The 22873-nt window shown below is 44.8% G+C and overlaps 1 protein-coding gene across 1 annotated transcript in view; it reads left to right on the top strand.

Annotated features, from left to right (window-relative positions):
* The first annotated feature begins 17977 nt into the window (after positions 1-17977).
* The window catches only part of LOC108785442 (astacin-like metalloendopeptidase), a 31845-nt gene continuing 26949 nt past the window's right edge, over positions 17978-22873 (top strand). The window contains exons 1-3 of the mRNA XM_018554509.1: positions 17978-18001; positions 19324-19537; positions 20546-20737. Of these exons, the coding sequence (XP_018410011.1) occupies positions 17978-18001; positions 19324-19537; positions 20546-20737 (430 nt within the window). The remainder of the gene's footprint in view (positions 18002-19323; positions 19538-20545; positions 20738-22873) is intronic.

Below are 22873 nucleotides of genomic sequence, written 5' to 3'. Positions count from 1 at the left end.
CAGTAGATATATGCAAAAAGTTATTTTTTTAAAACTGCTCAAACAGCAGATTAGACTTACCCTGTGTTCCGTGCACTTTCCAGTGCGAAAATTAGAAGTTTCTCGAGCGGCCGCAAAGGATCTTGGGACGCGCACATGCGCAGTTCTCATTTTCGGCAGGGACGCGACGAGAGATGCAAGGTAAGTCTATGGACGCGTGCACCCGCATGCAGACACCGCTGGATCGGAGAGCCGCTGAAACGCTGGAGAGAAGGCTGAAAACATCAGGAAAGAAGAGGAAGATCGGAAAAAGTGACATCATTTCAGTGCTAACATTAACCTGGGGGAGGGATTTTTTTTTTGCCTTTAATGTCACTTTAAGGTAGTTAAGAATCTCCTTGCTGATGACCTTTATAGAACCTGGTTACTGTTGCTTGAGCCTATTTAATCGTATTATGAATGAATAGTTTGACACTTTATAACTTTACTCTATTGTTTATTGCAAAATGTAATTTTTTTTTTATTGTAAATTGTGTAAATAAAAACAAAGGTACAAACATTCAGTTTAGTGGTGTTTAGAGAAAACGGAATTTTGTGCTTCTAGAATCCAATTAGAAACTCTAGACGGGGCTATACTGATGTAAATGTAGCTAAACATGACTAAACCTGCTTTAGGCCTTATGCACACGGGCTTATAAAACCATAGAACGTAAAAAGTAGACATGTAAGCTGAGGTGAAATTCGATTCAGATATTTTGTTATTGTGGTATCCAGATCCTAAATTCAATTTGGTTCGGGTTTTCGGATTCGGACAAAATCAAAATTTTCGTTAGTTTCGGATAAGTTTATGAATATTCGTTGCGAATACCAGAGAAAACCATATACAGATATCAATACTAAAGCTGAGGCTCCCAGATACAACTGAACGGATATCACACACACACACACACACACACACACACACACACACACGCAGAGTTAGAAAATCCCTTTACAATAATTACAAAAATAAAAAATATTTACTGTTATGAATAACATTTATTAAAATCATTATTTTCCATGTTTATAAAACAAATCAGTAAGTTTTAGCTAAAATAACCATGTAAAAAAACAAGCAAATATATTACAACGTTCAGCTGGCTATACACAGATCAAACGTCATCCATTTCCTGCTGAAGCGTCCGAAAATTGAATCTGTGGGTGACACAATTTGCTTTTTAAATTGTTACCCAAACAGTGGTGACAGCCAATCAGCTGCTGTCACTTTTTATATATTCTGACAGCCACGGGCATCGGCTGTCAGAATACAATAGTTTGCAGGGGACATTCCCTGTTCAGCCTGGAAGGGAAAAAGAAACATTTTGAGAAGACTTAATGTGTATGGCCAGCTTTAGGTACCATACAATTTTAGTCTTATCCATCTTTCCTGACAGCTTTAAGCTGCTGACAGAGGAAATGGAGTCGGCTAAATAAGGTTTCCTCCCTCACTCCTCTCATATCTTCTTCTTCTTATTATTATTATTATTAGTATTACCTCCCCATTGGAGTCTACCAGAGAAACAAGAAACAAATCATTCAAATCACTGGTAGGCATGGGCTCGGTGACTCTAACATCGGCAGTTCGTGAGTTCGGTGAACACAGGAACTGTGAGGGCGTTCAGAGGGCTGTTCGCCTGCCATGCGCCCCACAAGGCACTGTGCCTTGTGAGCCCAGATTGGCTAAAGCCTGGCACCTGACCTGCAAGACTTTGTCCAATCAGGGCCCAGTATGCTGTAAGAGCCATGATTGGGCAAAGTCATGATGACTTTGCCCAAACATGGCTCACCTGTTACAAATGTAAACAGTTGGGTGGAGCTACCTAGCTCTGCCCATTTGTTTGTGTTGGCGGCATCTGTCAAAATGCCATTCTGCGCCGTCTGTTCGTCGCAAGTAGACGGGACGGCGGTCATGGTTTTTTTTTTTCATTATTTCTATTTTATTGTTAATTTTGTTACGTTGTCGTCGTGGACAACGCTGGACGTCATGTATGACGCTGGATTACGTCTGGATCAATTTTTATGTTATTTTTTATTTTTTAAATGAATGACGTGTCAAAAACTTGCCTTTTTTTTTTCAAATAAAGGATTTTTTAGAAAGCCTGGCCTCCTTCTTTTTTTTTTTTTACAATTTTATTTAACCCTTTAGTGAATAGGTAGGGTGACCCTGGAAAAGCACCCTCCCAGTGCCGAGGGCATGTGGCCTGGTAAAGCAGGGAGAGGGGGGGGGGCGCGCGCTCGCTCGTCCGTCCATTCCCCCTTTCCTGCCAGGCCTGTGCTCGGATCAAGGGTCTGGTATGGAATTTCAGGCCGCCCCCCCCCATTTTTGGGGGTGGGGTTCCTCCTTACAATTCCTACCAGATCTTAAGGGCCAGGTATGACTTAAGGGGAAACCCCACACACTTTTTTTTTTTTTTTTACATGGTGTCCCTCCTAAAATTATTACTAGTCCTTAAGGGTCGGTATGACTTTTGGAGTGAACCCCACACTTTTTTTTTAAATGGGGTCCCTCTTAACATTCCTATCAGACCTAAAGGGTCTGGGATTGTTCGGGAGGGGGAGTTTTTTTTGCATTGATACATGTCCCCCCAGGGCAGTCCCCAGATCCCCTTTTTATGGCCAATAACTTGTATATAAGGCTTCAAGAAGGGGACATCTGATTCTCAGAGTTCTGGTCCTATAGACTTGCATTGAGTTTAAGTTCGAATTAAAACTTTTTCCATGTTCGAAAGTTTGAATTCAAACCGAACTCGCGGGTGTTCGACTCATCAATAATCAGTAGCGCCTAGGGAAATATCACTCGTGGATGGGGGCGGTGCATACGCAGAAATGAAAGACGTTTTCAGCAAGTCTAGCTTGGGGTCATTTGTGTTCATCAAAAGACAGCAATCTCCTATAACGGCCGTTGGACTCTTCAGTTCGCGGACACTGAAATGATAAAAATGGTCAAATACATTTCAGATGTGCCTGAAATACGGGAAATTCTTGAAGAAGATGCAGGGGAGGTTACACGGAGATAAGTTTGAATACAGACACAACGATATATTTAAGCTGAAGGTTTTACATCCGGTCAGAACTCTAAGTTTTTATCATATGTTCAAAGTATATGTCAACCCAATGGTCATCCGGCCATGAGGACACTCAGGGTACATTCACACCATATGCAGTGCGTTCCAGCCCTATTATGGCCAGAACGCACTGCAGCCGCCTCACTATTTCGTGTGGCTGGAGGGGGCTTGCAGCATTTTGACCGCACCGGACGAGAGGCACAATGTCTCCTGCGATCCCGTGTGGGAGAACGCATTGCGGCCGGAGGACGTGGCTACGGTGCCATTCACTTCAATGGCCCGCCACGCCCCCCTCCAGCCCCACGAAATAGTGAGCCAGCCACAATGCGATGCAGTGCGTTCCGGCCGGAATCGGGCCGGAACGCACTGCATATGGTGTGGACGTACCCTCGGGACTATTTAGAAACAATTTGCAAGGCCCTTCACCCTGTGAATATCTGTGAAGGTAAAAAATGGATGAATAATGCCAGAAATGCCATTGGCCGGCCTAAACCCTCACAACTGACAGCTGGGCGGAGCCAGCCATGATCTCACAGCCGGCTCCGCCCAGTTGTTATTCATTCTCCTGGACCTGCCAAAGGGAAACAGCTGTCACTGCTAGCTCCACCCAATTGTTTTTTGGGTTTTTTAAGCGCTTGAAGACCAGGTGTTTAGACCCCCTTCCTGGCCAGGACATTTTTCAGTATTCAGCGCTGAGGTACTTTGACTGACATTTATTCCGTCATGCAACGCTGAAATTAATTTTATACCATTTTTTGGGGACAGATAGAGCTTTCTTATGGTGGTAATTAATCACCAATGGGGGTTTTATTTCTTACTATATTCCGGAGAACTCTTGCGAAATCGCAAAAAACACTTGCGAAATCGCAAAAAACTAGCATACTCAAAATTGGCCATAGGCGACGCTTTAAAAGCTTTTACAGCTCATCAGTTTAGTGTTATCAGTGATTGATGGCCCGATAATTATTGCTCACACTGCAACGTTTGCGGTGATATGTAACATGTGCGGCGTAATGGGCGCAATCGTCGTTTTCGCAGGTATGCGCACCTGACGCATGTTTACATGCGTGTATGTAGCGGTGGGGACATTAAAAAAAATGTTTTTTTAAATTCTCTTTTATGTGTAACTTAAAAATTTTGGGGGGGGGAACTTTACATTTTCACGCCCAGTTACATCCAAGAAGCTCCCGGCCGGCCGGGAGGTAGTTAAAAGCAAAATTATTTTTTTTAAAGAAGTCTTTATTTTTAAATGTATCCTTTTTTACATTTTTAAACATTTTTTTTCTTCCACGGAGGTACTGAACAGAATAGCCAAACCGAATGTCACTCGGCGGCATTCAGCTATTCACTCACTGCCGTTCGGCCCCTATGAGAATAGGCCAAACGGCAGCGAGTAGCCTGCTGGAGGTTTGGCTCAGCCGATCCAGATGTTGGATCGGCTGAGTCAAACTCCTCCTTCACTACGGCTGAAGCACATGTTCGGCTGAACCGAAGCAAGCCGATGTATGGGCTCACTTTACTTCGGGTGGTTTATTCACTTGGCTGCCTTCACCAGCTTTGTGAATAACCCTCTTAGTCTAGAATTATGTTTTTGCTGTAACCCATATGTGATTTAGGCTGGAATTATGTCTTTTTTTGCATAACCCAAGCAAGATTTAGGCTGGAATTAAGTTTTTTTTTGTATAACCTATGTAAGGTTTAGTTTGGAATTATGTACCGTGGGATAGCTCTTGTACGTTGTAGGCTGGAATTATGTGGGTGTAGCCCATGTTAATAAATCACAACTGAAAGGAAGTCAGAGCATCAACTTACCAAAAGAATAATCTACATGGAACCCATGTCCTTGGACTTTGGAATTGCTGGAGAACTGGAGCACCACCATTGGCCCACTGGAGGTTACGATGAAGTTGGATTTGTGTCCGCAGTAAACACCCAGGGCCGGCGCAGTGAGGTTACCACCATCTCTAACCGTCAGGTAGTCGTTCGTGCATTTGGCAGATGGCTCTACTGTATGTCAAAGTCAGGGAACTTCATCAACACCTGAAAAATTATACATTATTGCAGGACTGGTTATATATGTATATTTAGAAAGCAGTGAATGCAACACTCTCCAAACATTCACTGCAAGAGTATCTTCCTGGTGCATGAGTTTTAGAGTACAGTGATTTGGGGAATGTAACATTCACTGCTTTAAAAAGTTGCTCCATCAAGATATTATTTCGCAGTGTCTAGGAGTGCATGATGAGACACAAATGAAGGAAGATTTGGCCCCGTCAGGGAAGGTAAAGGAAGTTGTTTACTTCAGGAGCATTGTGCATCACACAGTATCTGTATTGGGTACTTGTTTAGATTGTCATACAGGAGCCTTCAGTTGTACTTAAACATTTTCACCAGCCCGGAATTCAGATTTATTTTTTTATTTCCCTCTGCAGGCTGTTCCATGACAACATTTGAAGTCAAACAGAAATGTCTTATTTCCTTTTCTTTCGAGGACATTTCCTTTCATTTCTTGTCACCATAGGAAGTGATTGGAAATATCTTTTTAATGGAAAACACAACATTTGGCAAGTAAACGCTGCGTTTGACCTGCACTGCCTGCGGGTTGCCACACCTCAATAGGATATGCTGTGTCTAAGAAAACGCAGCATAAGGCAAAGCAGGTCAAATGCGGCCCCTGAACTGCTTTGTGTACTAATCCATTATAATCAATAGGATATTGCTGACCCACATTGAGCATATTAAATGCAGAAAAGCAAGGCCCATTGACATGAGCCTTTACAGGGGTTAAAGAGACCATCCTACAGCGTATTGTGAGCCACTGCTCTACTGTACTAATACATTGGACAGGGCAAAAATAATGCAATAAAAGAGCTTTTGACATTTTAGAAGGAACATTCTCCATTGTAAATGTCTCTTTTATACTCACTCGATTACCCGGAGGAGCAATGATGACATATATGGCTTGGAGATTGTTGTAATAGTTGAAGGGGTAGTCTGGGGACTCCACATAGTCTCGATTTTTGGTAAAAGTGCCTCCATACACCACTGTAAATAAAACAGACAAATCTACATTAGATGCGGCATGGTAATTTTCGGAGTTACATTGGCTGTGATTGGCCGGCTGCCTCTCCCAGAAGACTTTGCCAAATCGGAAGATTATCCATACATGTTGAATTGTACAATGGCAAACTTCATATTTCTCCTATGACAGGTTTCCATTAATGTGCTTATAAACAATATATCTATAAAATATATTCTTAAGTAGTCCTCTTCTGTAATGACAATCCCGCAGCTCTCCATAGACTTCTATGAGACTGTCTTCCAAGTGTCTACCACATTTTAAGGCCTCATTTTCACTGGCTATTTGGGCCAACATTTTAGCAAGAATCAGCATATTCCTGTGCCTGTGCACAATGCCTCTTGGACAGGCTTTATGGCTAGTCTGGGGCAATATTTTTGCACTCCGGCCCCTAAGGCCTGTCAGCATGGTGCACTGGCACTTTAGATTTATTTATTGCACTACATGCACAATTGGCATGTTTTTTATTTTTCAATTGTAACCCACTAGATGCAGTGGGTGCAGGTTCATTCGGGGCCTATTCCCGATGTGGGGAGGAGATTCTGTGCCCTTATATAGGGTTCTCTGTCTCCTCCCAACCGGGGGGTCTCTCTTCGGAGAGCCCCCCAACCCAGTACTGTGAGGGACCTGTTTCAGCAGGTCCCCAAAGGATTGGGGTCCGCCGGCCTTCGGGTAGGTGGACCAAAGTATCTCAACCCCTGGCAGGAGCCTTGCGCCCCGGGGGGTCGGGAAGTAGAGGCCCCTTTTTAAGTGAAGGGCCAAGCACCCTTGTGCACGTTTTTGTGTGCTGTGATTTCACGGTTCACTTTTTTTGTTCACAGGGTATGCGTTTACGAGCACGCTCCACAGGCTTTAAGAAAAAAAAAATATTCCTGTGCCTGTGATCACAAGTGGTTGTGGACAGTTGCCGCTGCTCAGCCTGTACAATCTGTCTGCATCCAGGGTTGATCATCTGTCCCTAACCACATGTAGCCGTTGGAGGGTGGGGATAGATCTGAACAGCTATGGCAAGCTGCAGAGCCTGTCAGCCTGCCATTGATATGTACAGGCTGAGCGGCGACAACTGTCCTCAACCATTAATGAACACAAATGTAGGAATACGCTGACATTTGCCGCATGTTTGCCTGAATTCTTTTCAAACGTAATTCTAACTGTGTATACCCAGCTCTAGGCACAATGATTGAATGCTTATGGACCACATAATACATATGTTAGTTGGGCACATACCTGTTTTATAAGACGCATTGAAACTGCTTGGAGAAGGCGTGTCGGCGATATATTCCAGCAGCATGAATTTATCAGATGAGATCAGCACTGGAAGAGGTTGGCCTGCATTGACCGTGACTAGCAGAGTGCTGTTCTTGCTCACCCCGTCGTACACGTTGATCTTAGCATTACATTTGCCGGACAAACAAACGAACTGGCCAAACTGCAGCAAGATCTGCAAAATTGTAAATGTCTACTTACGTAAAGGGAATCTCTGCATGGGCCGAGAGATTTGAAGACAAAAACACCTAGGTCAGCTATGTCTGTTTCCATGGATATCTGTTACGTGCGCCTTAAAGCACCATCCCAATGCACCTGCTTTGTAGTGCAGCACAACATGCAGTGCCTTGCGGTAAACCAGCCCGGTGTGTTGAAACGTTTGTAGTTTTGATAGGGTAGACATACAGAGTTGGGGGAGAGCTACAGACTCGTGTCTGGTCATTGACAGACATTATGCAATAGAGTGATGAGTTGTTAGAACTCATACCTGGTTTTATTACTTTGGAGGAATCTCCCCATTGAGGAGATTCACCCTCTCTATTTGCCCCAGTGACCACATAAAGGAAATGGAATGTGAATAAAAATCCAAACAACACCAAAACAGGAAAAGAGAAGAATTTTTGCAGTGGGGGCACTTGTTCTGGTTACTTTTACTGCCTGTTGTGTCTGCTTTAGCTAGAAATGTTTTGAAAAGTTTCTATATACCGGTAATATAATTTAAGGATAAGGAGCTCTCAGGTTCTTAAAGGAGAATTATAAGGCGAGTGAAAATCACTCATCCTATCAGTTCAAGCTGACGTGTGACAATAATACTGTCACACGTCGACTCAATAGATCGGAAAGTGAGCAAACACATACCGTCGCTCGCTCACTTCTCGATCACCTACATAGGCAGAGCCTTCTGTCACTCACGCAGCTGGGTGGATCTCGACAGTAATGTCGGGATCCGTCCCAGCTGCGGCGGTCTCAGTATACCGCGAATTGTAGCTCGCGATATACTGAGCTTTGGTTCATGGGAGGACGCTAGTATATGTCCTCCCGTGACCCTAAAAAGAACAAAGGGGAAAAACACTTAACCCTTAATTCTCTTTTAAGCTGTACATGCACTGCTCAAATTTCAAGCAATGTGTGACCCTGCCTGAACCCCTTCATTTGTCAAAAGTTGATTTCTCAGTAGAATTTTGTCGAAGGAGTCGGGCCAAAAATGCTCAACCGAGGAGCAACGGAATTTCCTGTACTCCTTGGTGAGCTATGTTTGCATAGCAGGTTATCAAAGAACATAGTATACTGTATGTCCAGCTTTAGTCTAGCCCTCTCGTCAAAATTTAAGAGTCTTAATCAAGCCATATATTATGCAAATTTTGTCTGGTTCTTCAGAAACCAGCCCGAAATTTGCACAGTGGGTTGGCACCCTTTGGCCGGCTTCCCTCGATCAGCTGATCGAAAGAACTGGTTGAAATATCTTCAAATGAACAGAGCCAGCAGCCAATAAGCTGCCGGCTCTGTATGTGTATTCTGGCAGCTGCCGGCGGATCCTAAGCGTTGATGGAGGAATTTGTTCTATTAAATAGAACAGTGTATGGCCAGCTTTAGAAGGTGTTTTCCACCCTTTCTTTCCAACCCCCACCCCTCCCCCAAGGTTCTGCATTGCTTCACTATTTCCCCCAATATGTACAAATCAGACAATTCTGGAGACAGCCAGGAGGTACCAACTAAGGCAAGATTTGTTTTGAACATTAGCAATGAGCTAACCAGTTCTGCTTTTGTTTGCGCAGTTCTATGGCTACCTATTTTTATACAGAATCAATCATAGAGAAAACTGAAACTATACCAGGTTTGATGGAACGTGTAGGAGCCATAGACAGTTGTCATTGTTGTTGCCAGGAGTGACATCAGCGGAAGAGAAGTTTCCAGAGGGACCCAGCAACTTTTTCCTGCATAGATCTGCATCAATAAACAACTGTCAGAGCCGGTGTTGTCAATTCTCACAAATGCCACAGTGTCAGGGAAATAACATTTGTATCCTCAGGGGTGAAGCTAAGACTATAAATATTTGCACTGCGCTGTGCCCATGCAGGTTTGCTTTAATGCCCCATCCCCACCTGGCAAGCACATGCTCACCTTTTACTCACTCTCCCACCAGGTCAAAGCGAATACTTAATACTAGGTGCAGAGAGCAATACAAAATTGTCAGATGTTCAACCTGTTCCCCATTCTACTGCAAATGTGCTTTTGTTTCTGCCTGTGTCCCCATTGGAGAGATTTCCCTTCAATTCCTGCCCTGACAGGTAGGTAAGAGGAATCTCTCTAGTAGGGAAATAGCATTATAGCTCCAACTGACACTAAGGATGGGGCCCTATTCCTCCCACTGACACCAATGATGGGGCACTATTCTCCCCACTGATACCAACGATGGGGCACTATTCCTCCCACTGACACCAATGATGGGGCACTATTCCTCCCACTGACACCAATGATGGGGCACTATTCCCCCAAGACACCAATGATGTGGCACTAGTCCCCCAAAGACACCAAGGAGCACTATTTCTACCACTGACACCAACGATGGGGCACTATTGCCCCCAATGACACCAATGATGTGGCACTATTCCCCCAAAGACACCAACGATGGGGAACTACTCCTCCCACTGACACAATTGATGGGACATTTTTTCTTTTCCGACTAGCCACGGTCTCTAAGCCACATTTTATTCCCACTGCTCACCAACCCTGGGGTTGTTATTACTCCCACTGACCACAAAACCTGAAGCACTGTTAACTGGCACTGACACCAGGGCATTTTCTACTCCCACTGACCAGAGCCTGGCTCCCTAAATTCTTAAGGACAGTGAACTGGCCCTTTGGAAATTCTAATGACCCCTGAGTGAGATAAATTACTTACTGAAATTATAGAGCACATTTGTCTTCTCCACATCCCTGCTTTCGAGCCCGATTCTCTGCCCAATGGCAATATCAGGGTTGGGTTTTGGTACAATTGACATCTGCCCAGATGTGTTCGAAAATGTTTTAATGGAAGTATAAGAAGAAATATGAACATTTAGGACACAGTACAAACTCTGCCTTTTAAAAGGAAAGATGTTGAATGGATATATTCTGTTTTAATAATATTTTGTAGGGCTGTTACTGATTAAAATTTTCGTGTTTGATTAATCAAAATTGTTTTAATCGATTAATTTTGATTAATTATAACGCACATACAGATCCAACTACATTGGCCTATACACATACAGCAGAGCAATGAAGTAATGAAATGAACTAGGATCACACTAATCCAGCACATTATTAATCTCACGTGCCCCACTCAATATGGCCGCCGCTTGAGTGGGGCAACTCAGAATAATAACGTGCTGGATTAGTGTGATCCTAGTTCATTTTATTACTTCATTGCTGTGCTGTATGTGTAAAGACCAATGCCTTGGCTGCCGCTCGTGCAGAAGAACTTTTTTGTGCAAACCTCTTAGTTGTAACGAAAGCGGAAGTCAGGCGGTCGCAGAACTTGATAAGTTGGGACTATCGATAGAACACCGGCCCAAACCTCATAATGAAGGACTTAATTAACCTTTCTACAATAAAGACATTTTAATAACTTTTGTGCAGATAATTTCCTAGGTGATGGGTAAATGTCATAAAGAAGCCATTTATAAATAAGAAGTGAAAATATATTTTCTAATACAAACCAACTTTCAATAGGAACAATGCTGTTATATACACTAAAGACTAATTTCCATTCCGTTTTGCCTTGACACAGAATTATAAGCACCTAGATCACAATATCTCACCAGTGCGATAAAAAGTGCATCATAAGTACAAAGTTACTGAACAAAACAGAACTGTAGCAATTATATTACCCGGTAGATCTGACACTATGGGGTCTATTTTTAGCCAATAGTAATGTACCAATGCTTTTCAATGGGAACATTTCTTCTTTTTTTTTTTCTATTATGACATTGCTGGTGTCAGAATATAGAAAAAAAAGACACAGCGGGAGACTCCCGGGGCGCCAGGGAGAGTTACCTGTTTGGAGATCAGTGTCCCTGGTTAGCAGGTAACCAGGGACTTTAAAGCATACAAAATTGAATTGAACCATTAGGGATAGGCACCACACCCCCAATTAGAATTGTATCCGGAGCCAGCCGTAAGATCACGGCTGGCTCCGCCCAGCTGTCAGAAGCAGGCTGACAGCTACTGAACCGAAGGGGTCCTGGGGCCGAAGCTAGCCGAAGGATCGGCCGAAGCTACGGCCAGATCCTTCGGCAGCTTCGTGAATAGACCCCTAAGAGTAGGGATGCACCGATACCGATACTAGTACTCGCCCAAATGCTCCCGATACTAATTCAGATACCGGAACTATCAGGAAGCCTTGTAGTGAGTCATTACACGCCGCCCGGCTTCTTGATTATCCAGGAACCCGGCTCCATGCTCCCTTGTCACTCGGTGCATGTAATGACTCGCCAGACGGGCAGTGAGTCATTACCCGCCCCCGCCAGCTTCCTGGTTGCCCAGAAAGCCGGCTCCATGCTTCCTCCTGGTGACGAAGAAGCATGGAGACGGCTTCCTGATTGGCCGAGAAACCAGCACCATGCTCCCTGGTGACTGTCCTTCCTTAATTGGACTTCCGGTATCGGTATTCAGTATCGGTGAGTCCCGAAAAAAAAGTATCAGTACTCGATACCGAAATAACGGTATCAGTGCATCCCTAACTAAGAGCATTCGTTTTTGCCTCCATTCGCACAGAACGAACAACCACAGAATTTCACAGGACGAATGGCTCTGCAAACTGTTTATAAATGCATCCCTTTAATGGAAATCCAGCTTTACTGAGCTTTACATAGGTAGAAATTTGAAGATAAAAGAACATTTCTTCAGTAATAATTAGTCCCAACCAGGGCCGGACTGGCCAGAACACCATCAGCCTGTTTCTGTTTGGCCCGGCCAGCTATTCTCGATGGCCGCTCTGAACGCTCCACTGATCAAAGAGCACAGAGCGGCCAGGCAAATCACACACTGAGGAGCCGCCACGCCCCACCAGCTGAGCTGACTTCAGACCCAGGAGGCCTGTGCAGGACACGCGCTGTGCTCGAAGGAGCACAAAACACAGCGTCCAGGAGAAAGTAAGCTGACCGGGGGAGGGGGGGAGGAATCACCAACACCTCGTCTCATGCTGGACACATAGGGGGGGACAGGAGCAAGACTAAGGGGGAGATAATCAAAAGAAACCCATCGCACACCTGACCAAATAATACCCTCGAGTATCGGGTGGGTGCCAAGCGACCACGGATGCCTCCACAAATCAGTATAAATGTGAAGAAGTCGCTCGCAATCCAGCTCAAATTCAGTCAACATTTTATTGACCTCTGTGGTGTCACAGCATGGCTGTGCATGTCATTGCCATATTGTGACACCACAGAGGTCAATAAAATATTGACTGAATTTGAGCTGAATTTGAGTGACTTCTTCATACTTAGACTCAGGGGAGACACATAGACCAGACTCATAGACCAGACTAAGGGGACACACAGATCAGACTGGGGGGACAAATAGACCAGACTGAGGGGAGACACAGGGGCCATCATCTTTAATTTCCTTTTGATCATTTGGGGATTTAAGAGATCATCAGAGATCAATTGATGCAACTTTCCATATGCAAGCTTAGTTAGATTACCATAAACTATACAAAAGATTATTTTTTCTCACAGTGTTTTTAACCCAAGCTGGTCAGTTTTGGTTATTAGAATAGAATATCCTATAATTTTGTAAAAGAAAGGAGGGTCTTTTGTACTGGTCTCTATGAATTGTGATACCCGAAACTCTTTTGAAAAAGTCCCATTTTAACACTTTTATTATCCCTCAATTTAAGTTCAGATTATTGGATTAGCAAGTCCTGCAGGTAAGGTTGCGGGAGGGCCTGAAGTGAAGTATAGTCATGTGAAATTAAAATTTTAGGCTCAGGTCATTTGCTAGTTTTGTATTGTCAGGGTTGTGCGTTCACTGATTGTCTGCATCTGAATAGACAGAAACTCAAAATCTTTCACTCTCTCATGAAGACCATTAAAGATATAAACAAAAACAGTATTAACATAATGGAGAATATGGGTCAAAGAAGTTAGTGATCAGGTGCAAATTAGGCTACCTCTGAGTTCCCGAGGCCTATGTGATGGGCTTGTGTGAGTCCTGAGCCTGCAATCATGGTCAGCTAACTGAGACATGTGTACACAGGTCTGCCAAAGAGTTAGGCCTCATCCACATGGGCTTTTTAGAGTCATCAGTGGATTCCTGTGACAGGCATCCAGACATATGTGGCCACTTAGTTTGTACAAAGCGATGACAGGCTGGCAGGATCTGCTGCTGTCCGCCGCTATGTGTTCGCACATCCAGTAGTTATCTGCGGCCTGGGACAGATGACTGGCCCTAAACACAGACAGATTGCGACTGGGGCTGGTAATCTATCCCTAGCCACAGCTTCTGTCATTGCTTTGTACAGGCTGAGAGGCCATAACCGTTCCAAACCACCTGTAATTCTGACCACAGGAATCGGTTGCCAGCCCTAAAAAGCCTTTACGAGGCCTAAAAGTTGATCTAAAGCCAAAACCTTTTTAGTTGTGAACACAGTGGAGAGGGATCGGAATTAGTGTTGCCACCTTTTCTTCAAGTGAAACCCGAACACTCTAGCAACACGCTGACATTTGTTGGGGAGAATGAGCCGTGGCGTGTTCATATGTAAATAGCGCCAGCCATTCATATGTAAATATCAGTTAAGATAGGGGCCAGTAGCCCCTATCTTAATTTTGGTTGGCCCTGTCTGCCTGACATCTTGTGTCCGGGTTTCTGCTGCCATGAAACCCGGACACAGCATTCAAAACCCAGACTGTCCGGGTGAATCCTGGACAGGTGGCAACCCTAATCGGAATGCCTGTCAGGTTTTTATTGCTGTCTGTGTTCTTTTTTTTCACAGGTAAAATGTTTATTGTTTTGGTACAAGACAGCGCAAGAAAATTAAAATCAGCTAATCACATTTTACAGAGAGTCAGTACGAAACAATCAAACAACATTTAAATTAAATACATACATAACTAACAAACAGACTAAGCAAAAGAAAGCGTGGATCTCAAGTACCATTTGTGTCTCATGCTCAAAGAAAGAGAAAGGGACGTCCCCTAAGTACTTTCATGATGAACTAGAAGTATCTGGAAGACATTTGTTCCCACATCATGTAGAGCCTATCCACGGATTGCTTCAATTTCCACCTCAGCCCTCATCCATACTACTGCGTAGAGGGTGCAGGCGGGAGCAAAGTCTCTCCACCCGGCCCCTCCAGGGTAAGTCCCCTAGCCTCCACCCAGTCTCCCCAAATCCGATCAAACTTGTGTGCACAGTTGCGACTCATATAGGTCAGCCTGTAGAGAGGGAGCATTCGATCAATTGTGTGTAACCATTACCCCACCGTTGGGGGGGAGGCCAGTTTCCATCTAAGGATTATTTCCCTGCGGGCGTAGAAAGCTACATGAAAAATAAGCAGTTTCGTGGCCCTAGTCGTTTGCAGGGCCTCGCCACAACCTAGCAGGAAAATCAAAGGGTCCTCCTACAGCTGCAGGCCAGTCACCGCGCTAACAGTAGATACAAGTGATTTCCAATAAGGTCTGAGTCTGCAGTACAACCATACCATGTGAAAGAAAGGGCCCACCCCCACTGTACATCGAGCACAGTGTGCATCAGCTGTAGGATATAACCTAGCCGGGGTATAATATGCTCTGTGTAGGAATTTCAGCTGTATGAAACGTTCCCTAGGGGAGATCACTGTGGACACGTATGCCTGCACACATGCTTCCCACTGTCCTCCGTTAAGAGGGGGATATCCTCTCTCCACTTTTCGAAAAGTCCCACAAGTGGGGGGCCTTCCCTACTAGTCAAACGAAGGTAGAGTGAGGATAAAGGTTTGTGCATCCTGTCTTTCATTATGAACCGCTCGACTCGGTCGGAGTCAACTATCACCGGGTCTGGGAACTGGGCTCTACAAGCATGTTGTAGTTGCAGTTTGTGGAAGCGTATACTCGGGGGTAGTTTGTACATAGTCCGGAGTCTGTCAAATCCCAGCAGCGTCCCCCCCGGCATGACATGTTTGACCAGTGTTATTCCGTGGCGGGCCCAAACCTGGGGATCGGGAATAGAGCTAAGGTGCTCCAATCTCGGGTTGGCCCACACCGCCAACACCGTGCACATAGGTCCTGTGACCGCAGCATTAGATTTCGGACCCTGGAATACCAAGTTACTCTGCTCTGTGTAGAAACCCAACAGGGCCGCCTCTAAAGTCACCTCCGGATTGTCTTGATCTCGCTCGAACCACCAGAGAACAGTCACCAGGACTGCTGCCCAGTAGTAGGTTTTGAAGCAGGGCAGTCCCAATCCCTCCTCCGCAAGGGGGAGACGGAGAACCCCTCTAGACACCCTAGGTGTTTTTCCCGCCCAGATAAAGGTGGATAGAACACTATCTAGCATTTGAAAGAAGGAATTAGGGATTGGGACAGGGGTGTTTCGGAAACAATACAGGAACTTAGGAAGGAAACTCATTTTAATTAAATTGATTCTACCCACCGGTGTTAGGGGGAGCGTTTTATCATGTCAAGCATTTTGCACGCAGGAGTCTAAGTATTGGGTACAAATTGTCTTCTAAGAATCGGGAGGGGTCAGAAGTTATCACCATACCTAGGTATTTGAATTCCGTGACATACATAAGGGGCGAGTCCGAAGGGGGCAGGGAGGGGGAGGAGCCAAGTGAGAAGAGCAGGGACTTCCCGCAGTTCACCAGGAGGCCTGAGAAGGAGCCAAATTTGTCTATGATCCCCAATGCCGATGATAGGGAAGGGCCAACGTCACCCAGGTACAATATGGCGTCATCTGCATAGAGTGAGAGCTTCTCCACCAGTTTCCCCGCCCAAAGCCCCCTAACCCGGGCTGAGGCACGGAGCAGGATAGGCATGGGTTCCATCGCCAGGGCAAATAGCCCAGGCGAGAGGTGACAGTCCTGTCGCGTACCACGGCCCAGGCCGAAGGGTCGTGAGAGAACATTATTAATACGCACTCTATCAGTCGGGGAAGAATAGAGAAGCTGCACCCAGGCCACAAAATGATTGCCGAATCCAAATCTGCGTAGGATAGCAAGTAGGTAGGGCCATTCGACAGAGTGGAATGCCTTTTCGACATCTAGGGAAGCCACTGCTCCCGCGACATCCAAAACCTATCCACATTGGTATAGAGACGTCTCAAATTGATGTCCGTCCCCCTACCGGACATGAACCCTGTTTGGTCGCCATGGATCAGCAGAGTAATTACAGAGTTGAGCCGGTTAGCTAACATGCGAGTCAGGAGTTTAACATCCACATTTAAAAGGGATATTGGGCGATAGGACGCACAGTGCTCAGGGTCTTTTCCAGGCTTGGGCACCACCACAATGATTGCCTCCATCATAGAGGGAGGAAGAGCGCCCGAGCGGAAGGCCTCCCTGTAGGTAACCAAAAGGTGGGGGACAACCCCCTCCGCATGAGTCTTATAGAACTCCACTGGGAAGCCATCCGTGGAGGATATTGCCAGTGCCAGTTCTTTGTCAGTAAAGGGCTCGTCCAGTGCGGTACGGGAGACCGAGGAGAGGGTCGGGAAGTCAACTGAGTCCAAGTAGGTCAAGAGGTCAAGTTCAGAGTAAGTTACCCTGGAGCGGTAGAGCTCCTCGTAGAAGGAGGCGAAGCGGGCAGTGATGCTGCCGGGGTCGGTCAAGATGGACCCATCTGGGCCCACCACCCTGGAAACACTGCAAGTCGCTCCATTCTCCCTAATGAGCCAAGCGAGAAGTCTACCATTTCGCTCCCCCTCCGCAAATAGTCGCTGGGTTTGATAGAGTAAGGACTTCCGGGAACCGTCGGTACGCAGCAGTAGCATATATCTGTTTGCATATTTCTGCTGCTTGCTAGCTCAGGGGGTCTCTGCATGATCTGTGGTGGACTTTGCAGGATCCGTAGGGGGCTCTGCAGCCTGCAAAGCCCACCACAGATCCAGCACAGCCCCCCTGAGATCCAGCAGACTGCAAGGTCTAAGGGGGTCTCTGCAGGATCTGTGGGGTGCTTTGCCGGGTCTCAGGGGGGCTTTGCAGAATATGTGATAGGCTCTGCTGGGTCTATGGTGGGCAAAGCCCATTACGGATCCTGAACAACCTCCCTAAGACCCTGCAGACTGCAGGGTCTCAGGGGGGCTGTGCAGGATCTGTGGGGGGCTCTGCAGGGTCTCACGGGGCTGTGCAGGATCTGTTAAGGGCTCGGCCCACCATAGACCTTGCAGAGCTCACCACAAATCCTGCAGTAATATAACATGGGTGCAAAAATTGAAAAAAGGGCCTCAGTCATGAAGGGGTTAAACAGAAAGGGTTAGGGTAAATTTAGTGGGGGGGCCTTGCCTAGGGCAGCCCAAAACCAGAATACATCACTGCTTGTGAGGTAGAAAGAAGGGGGTCATTACCATACTAAATTCATTATTTTCTTGTAGAATGTCCAGCCGGATACCAACACTGGTAAGCAATATATGAAATGATAATACTCATATTGAAAATGGAGATTTATATTGAAAATGTATTAAAACTCTTTATTCGATTTAGGACAGCATGTGTTTTGTACTTGCAGCGTTGGGGTCCTGGGTTTGAGAATGTACTTTTTCCCTTTGTTAGTCTTTCTTTAGTTACTTTTTCCACAACCCAAAAACATACCGCAAGGCTGGTTGGCATCAGAATTCAAGTGACCATAATCTCAGGAGTTAAATCTTTAAAAAAAATTTCAGCACCTTAACTATTAAGAAAAATCTATCTTATATGTGTATCACTCGGCTGCAGATCCTCAAATCATCTCTGAATTGGTGCTGACACTGTCCTTCCTTCTGGAGGGGGGCTACTTTTGTCCCCATGGTCCCTGTGTGTGTTGTAAAGTAGTCACTGCTCCAAGCTCACTCCCGTGATGGACTACAATCTCACGTTTGGTTTACTAATTGTATTGAGATTCTAGTCCATCATGGGAGCGAGCTTGAAGCGGTGACTACTTTACACAACTTCCTTGCTCATGTGACCATTCTCACAGAACTACAACTCAATATCTGAACAATGTAACATTATCATTGCTTGCTGGAAGCAATGCATGATGGGATATTTACAGGGTTATTCACAAAAGGGTGAAGAGTTTGGAGAAGGCGGGAGAAGTGAACAATCTAGGCCAAAATAGCTGGTTTGGAAAAATTCTCCAATTCAGCTCACTTTCCGGTTCATCTATAGCACATAGCACACACAGGATACACAGCACAGAGCACACACAGGATATACAACACAGAGCACACACAGGATACACAGCACAGAGCACATTATGCCTCTTGACATCTTTTTAAGGGTGATTTTACACATATGCATCTGTGTTAACCGGCATTTTTGTATTGCTTTGGACAAGTACATTGTCACGCACTGCCATTCTTATCAAAAAAGTTTATACAGATCAAGAAATGGACGTGAACCTTTTTGGGCCAACACATGTCAAATCATCGAAAACAACGACAAACCTCCACACATGCCAGGGACGTAACTAGAAATCACAGGGTCCCATAGCAAAATTTTGTATGGGGCCTTGTGATTTCTTGTTACGCCCACCTGATAACCCAAACAGCCCACCTGAGAGTGACCCTGCAGAGCCCACCATAGACTCTCTATGGTGGGCTCTGCAGAGCCCACCATAGACTCTCTATAGACGCACGCTATGGAGAAACCATAGCGTGCAGAGGTGAAGAAGGTATTCTATGCATCCAGAAGTGTGATATGCTTGCAAGCATTTAAGTAAAAAGACATTTACAATTTTGCAGATCTTGCTGCAGTTTGGCCAGTTCGTTTGTTTGTCCGGCAAATGTAATGCTAAGATCAACGTGTACGACGGGGTGAGCAAGAACAGCACTCTGCTAGTCACGGTCAATGCAGGCCAACCTCTTCCAGTGCTGATCTCATCTGATAAATTCATGCTGCTGGAATATATCGCCGACACGCCTTCTCCAAGCAGTTTCAATGCGTCTTATAAAACAGGTATGTGCCCAACTAACATATGTATTATGTGGTCCATAAGCATTCAATCATTGTGCCTAGAGCTGGATATACACGGTTAGAATTACTTTTGAAAAGAATCATTATCAAAACATTGGTTTGATTTTCTAACAGTTAAGGGAGTCAAATTGGAGATCGATATCCACATTGATTATAAAAATGAAGGACAAGGATGGAAATTTTTTCTGCAATGAACAAAATTCTAACAGTGAATTTGGTTTTCGTGCAGGAAAACCTCCATTGATTCTCAAAATCGCATGTTAAAATGAATCTTTAAATTTCGAAGGACATTTGTCAAGTCTCCGATGGCATTTTCGAATGTTCTGACCAGATTTTTCATATAAATGTTAGTACAAAAATCTACAGGTATATTGGTCTCATTCACACGGGCTATTATTGCCAACAGAATTAGTGTATCTCTCTAATAGGGCCCCAGATTGCAGTACACTTTAAGGTGTTGCTCACACAAGCTATTCAGGCAAACATGTGGCAAATATCAGCGTATTCCTACATTTGTGTTCATTGGTGATTGAGGACAGTTGTCGTCGCTCAGCCTGTACAGATCAATGGCAGGCTGACAGGCTCTGCAGCTTGCCATCGGAACTCCGGGCTGGTGAAAATGTTTAAGTACAACTGAAGGCTCCTGTATGACAATCTAAACAAGTACCCAATACAGATACTGTGTGATGCACAATGCTCCTGAAGTAAACAACTTCCTTTACCTTCCCTGACGGGGCCAAATCTTCCTTCATTTGTGTCTCACACGCTCCCAGAAACTGAAATAATATCTTGATGGAGCAACTTTTTAAAGCAGTGAATGTTACATTCCCCAAATCACTGTACTCTAAAACTCATGCACCAGGAAGATACTCTTGCAGTGAATGTTTGGAGAGTGTTGCATTCACTGCTTTCTAAATATACATATATATCCAGTCCTGCAATAATGTATCATTTTTCAGGTGTTGATGAAGTTCACTGACTTTGACGTAGAGTCATCTGCCAAATGCACGAACGACTACCTGACGGTTAGAGATGGTGGTAACCTCACTGCGCCGGCCCTGGGTGTTTACTGCGGACACAAATCCAACTTCATCGTAACCTCCAGTGGGCCAATGGTGGTGCTCCAGTTCTCCAGCAATTCCAAAGTCCAAGGACATGGGTTCCATGTAGATTATTCTTTTGGTAAGTTGATGCTCTGACTTCCTTTCAGTTGTGATTTATTAACATGGGCTACACCCACATAATTCCAGCCTACAACGTACAAGAGCTATCCCACGGTACATAATTCCAAACTAAACCTTACATAGGTTATAAAAAAAAAACATAATTCCAGCCTAAATCTTGCTTGGGTTATGCAAGAAAACATAATTCCAGCCTAAATCTTGCTTGGGTTATGCAAGAAAACATAATTCCAGTTTAAATCACATATGGGTTACAGCAAAAACATCATTCTAGACCAAGAGGGGTATTCACAAAGCTGGTGAAGGCAGCCAAGTGAATAACCCACCCGAAGTGAAGTGAGCCGAATGCTGTACAGCTGATTTCTGTATGAAATCAGCCATACATCAGCTTGCTTCGGCTGGCTTCGGTTCAGCCGAACATGCTCAGCATGATATTCGCAGGGTGAAGTGCCCTGCAGATTGTTTATAAATAGTCCCTTAAGTGTCCTCATGGCCGGATGACCATTGGGTTTACATATACTTTGAATATATGATAAAAACGTATAGAGTTCTGACCGGATGTAAAACCTTCAGCTTAAATATATAGTTGTGTCTGTATTCAAACCTATCTCCGTGTAACCTCCCCTGCATCTTCTTCAAGAATTTCCCGTATTTCAGGCACATCTGAAATGTATTTTACCATTTTTATCATTTCAGTGCCCGCGAACTGAAGAGTCCAACTACCGATAAAGGAGATTGCTGTCTTTTGATGAACACAAATGAACCCAAGCTAGACTTGCTGAAAACGTCTTTCATTTCTGCGTACGCACCGCTCCCATCCACGAGTGATATTTCCCTAGGCGTTAGTGATTAATGATAAGCCGAACACCCCCGAGTTCAGTTCAAATTCCAACTTTATAACATGGAAAAAGTTCAAATTCGAACTCAAACTCAATGCAAGTCTATTGTACCAAGTTATTGGCCATAAAAAGGCGTATGGGGATCCGGGGACTGCCCTGCGGGACAGGAATCAATGAAAATAACACGTTTTTAAAAATACAGTTTTTAAAGGAGCAGTGATTTTTAACATCACTGAAAGTGAAACAATAAAAATGAAAAATTCCTTTAAATATTGTGTCTAGGGGGCCCCCTTAAACTGCCTGTAAAGTTGCAAATTTGTACGATATATAGAACCTGCTGCAGCAAAACTGACATTTAGAAAGAAAAAAAAAAGAGTATGGTTCTCCCTCCCAAACAATACCAGATCCTTAAGGTCTGGTAGGAATTTTAGGAGGGCCCCATGTAAAATAAAAAACAATCCCCCCGCCCGCGATACCAGGCCACATGCCCTCGGCACTGGGAGGGTGCTTTTCCAGGGTTGCCCGTAGAAAAGCACCTTGTCTTCCTCACAAGCCCTGGGGCGTTGGTTGTCGGGGTGGGGCTTATTCATATCAGGGTACCCTTCAGGGGCACCCAGATGCGCCCCCACCCCCCCTTACGAATGAGTAAAGGGTATTGTATAAATAGGCCAGACTTTTGAAAAAATCCTTTATTTGAAATAACAAAACAAAAGACAAGGTTTTGACACGTCTTTTATTGTTAAAAATAAAAAAAAGTAAAAAAATTGATCCACCAACGTAATCCAGCGTCATTTACGACTTCCGGCATTGTCCACTAAAATACTTTTTTTTAAATAGAAAGAAAAAAACGACGACCACCGTCCCGTCCGCTTGCAACAAACACCCGGCGCAGAATGTTATTTTGACAGATGGCGGCAACACATAAACAATTGAGCGGAGCTAGCAGTGACAGCTAGCTCCACCCAACTGTTCACATTTATAACAGGTGAGCCATGATTGGGCAAAGTCATCATGACTTTGCCCAATCATGGCTCTTACAGAGTACTGGGCCCTGATTGGGCAAAGTCTTGCAGATCAGGTGCATGGCTTTAGCCAATCTGGGCTCACAAGGCAGGACGAATAGACCGCTGAACTCCCTGACAGTTCCTGTGTTTGCCGCACACACGAACTGTCGATGTTGGAGTCAAACTCACATTGAACTCTTCAACTCGGACAACGAGCCCATGCCTACTAGTGATTTGAACGATTTGTTTCTTGCAGTGGCGGACCTAAGGAACAAAGGGCCCTGCTGCAAGATT

The sequence above is a fragment of the Nanorana parkeri genome, unplaced genomic scaffold, assembly GCF_000935625.1.
Source record: "Nanorana parkeri isolate BGI_ZX_2015 unplaced genomic scaffold, ASM93562v1 scaffold163, whole genome shotgun sequence".
Lineage (NCBI taxonomy): Eukaryota > Metazoa > Chordata > Amphibia > Anura > Dicroglossidae > Nanorana > Nanorana parkeri.
This window is presented reverse-complemented; position numbering and strand designations above follow the sequence as displayed.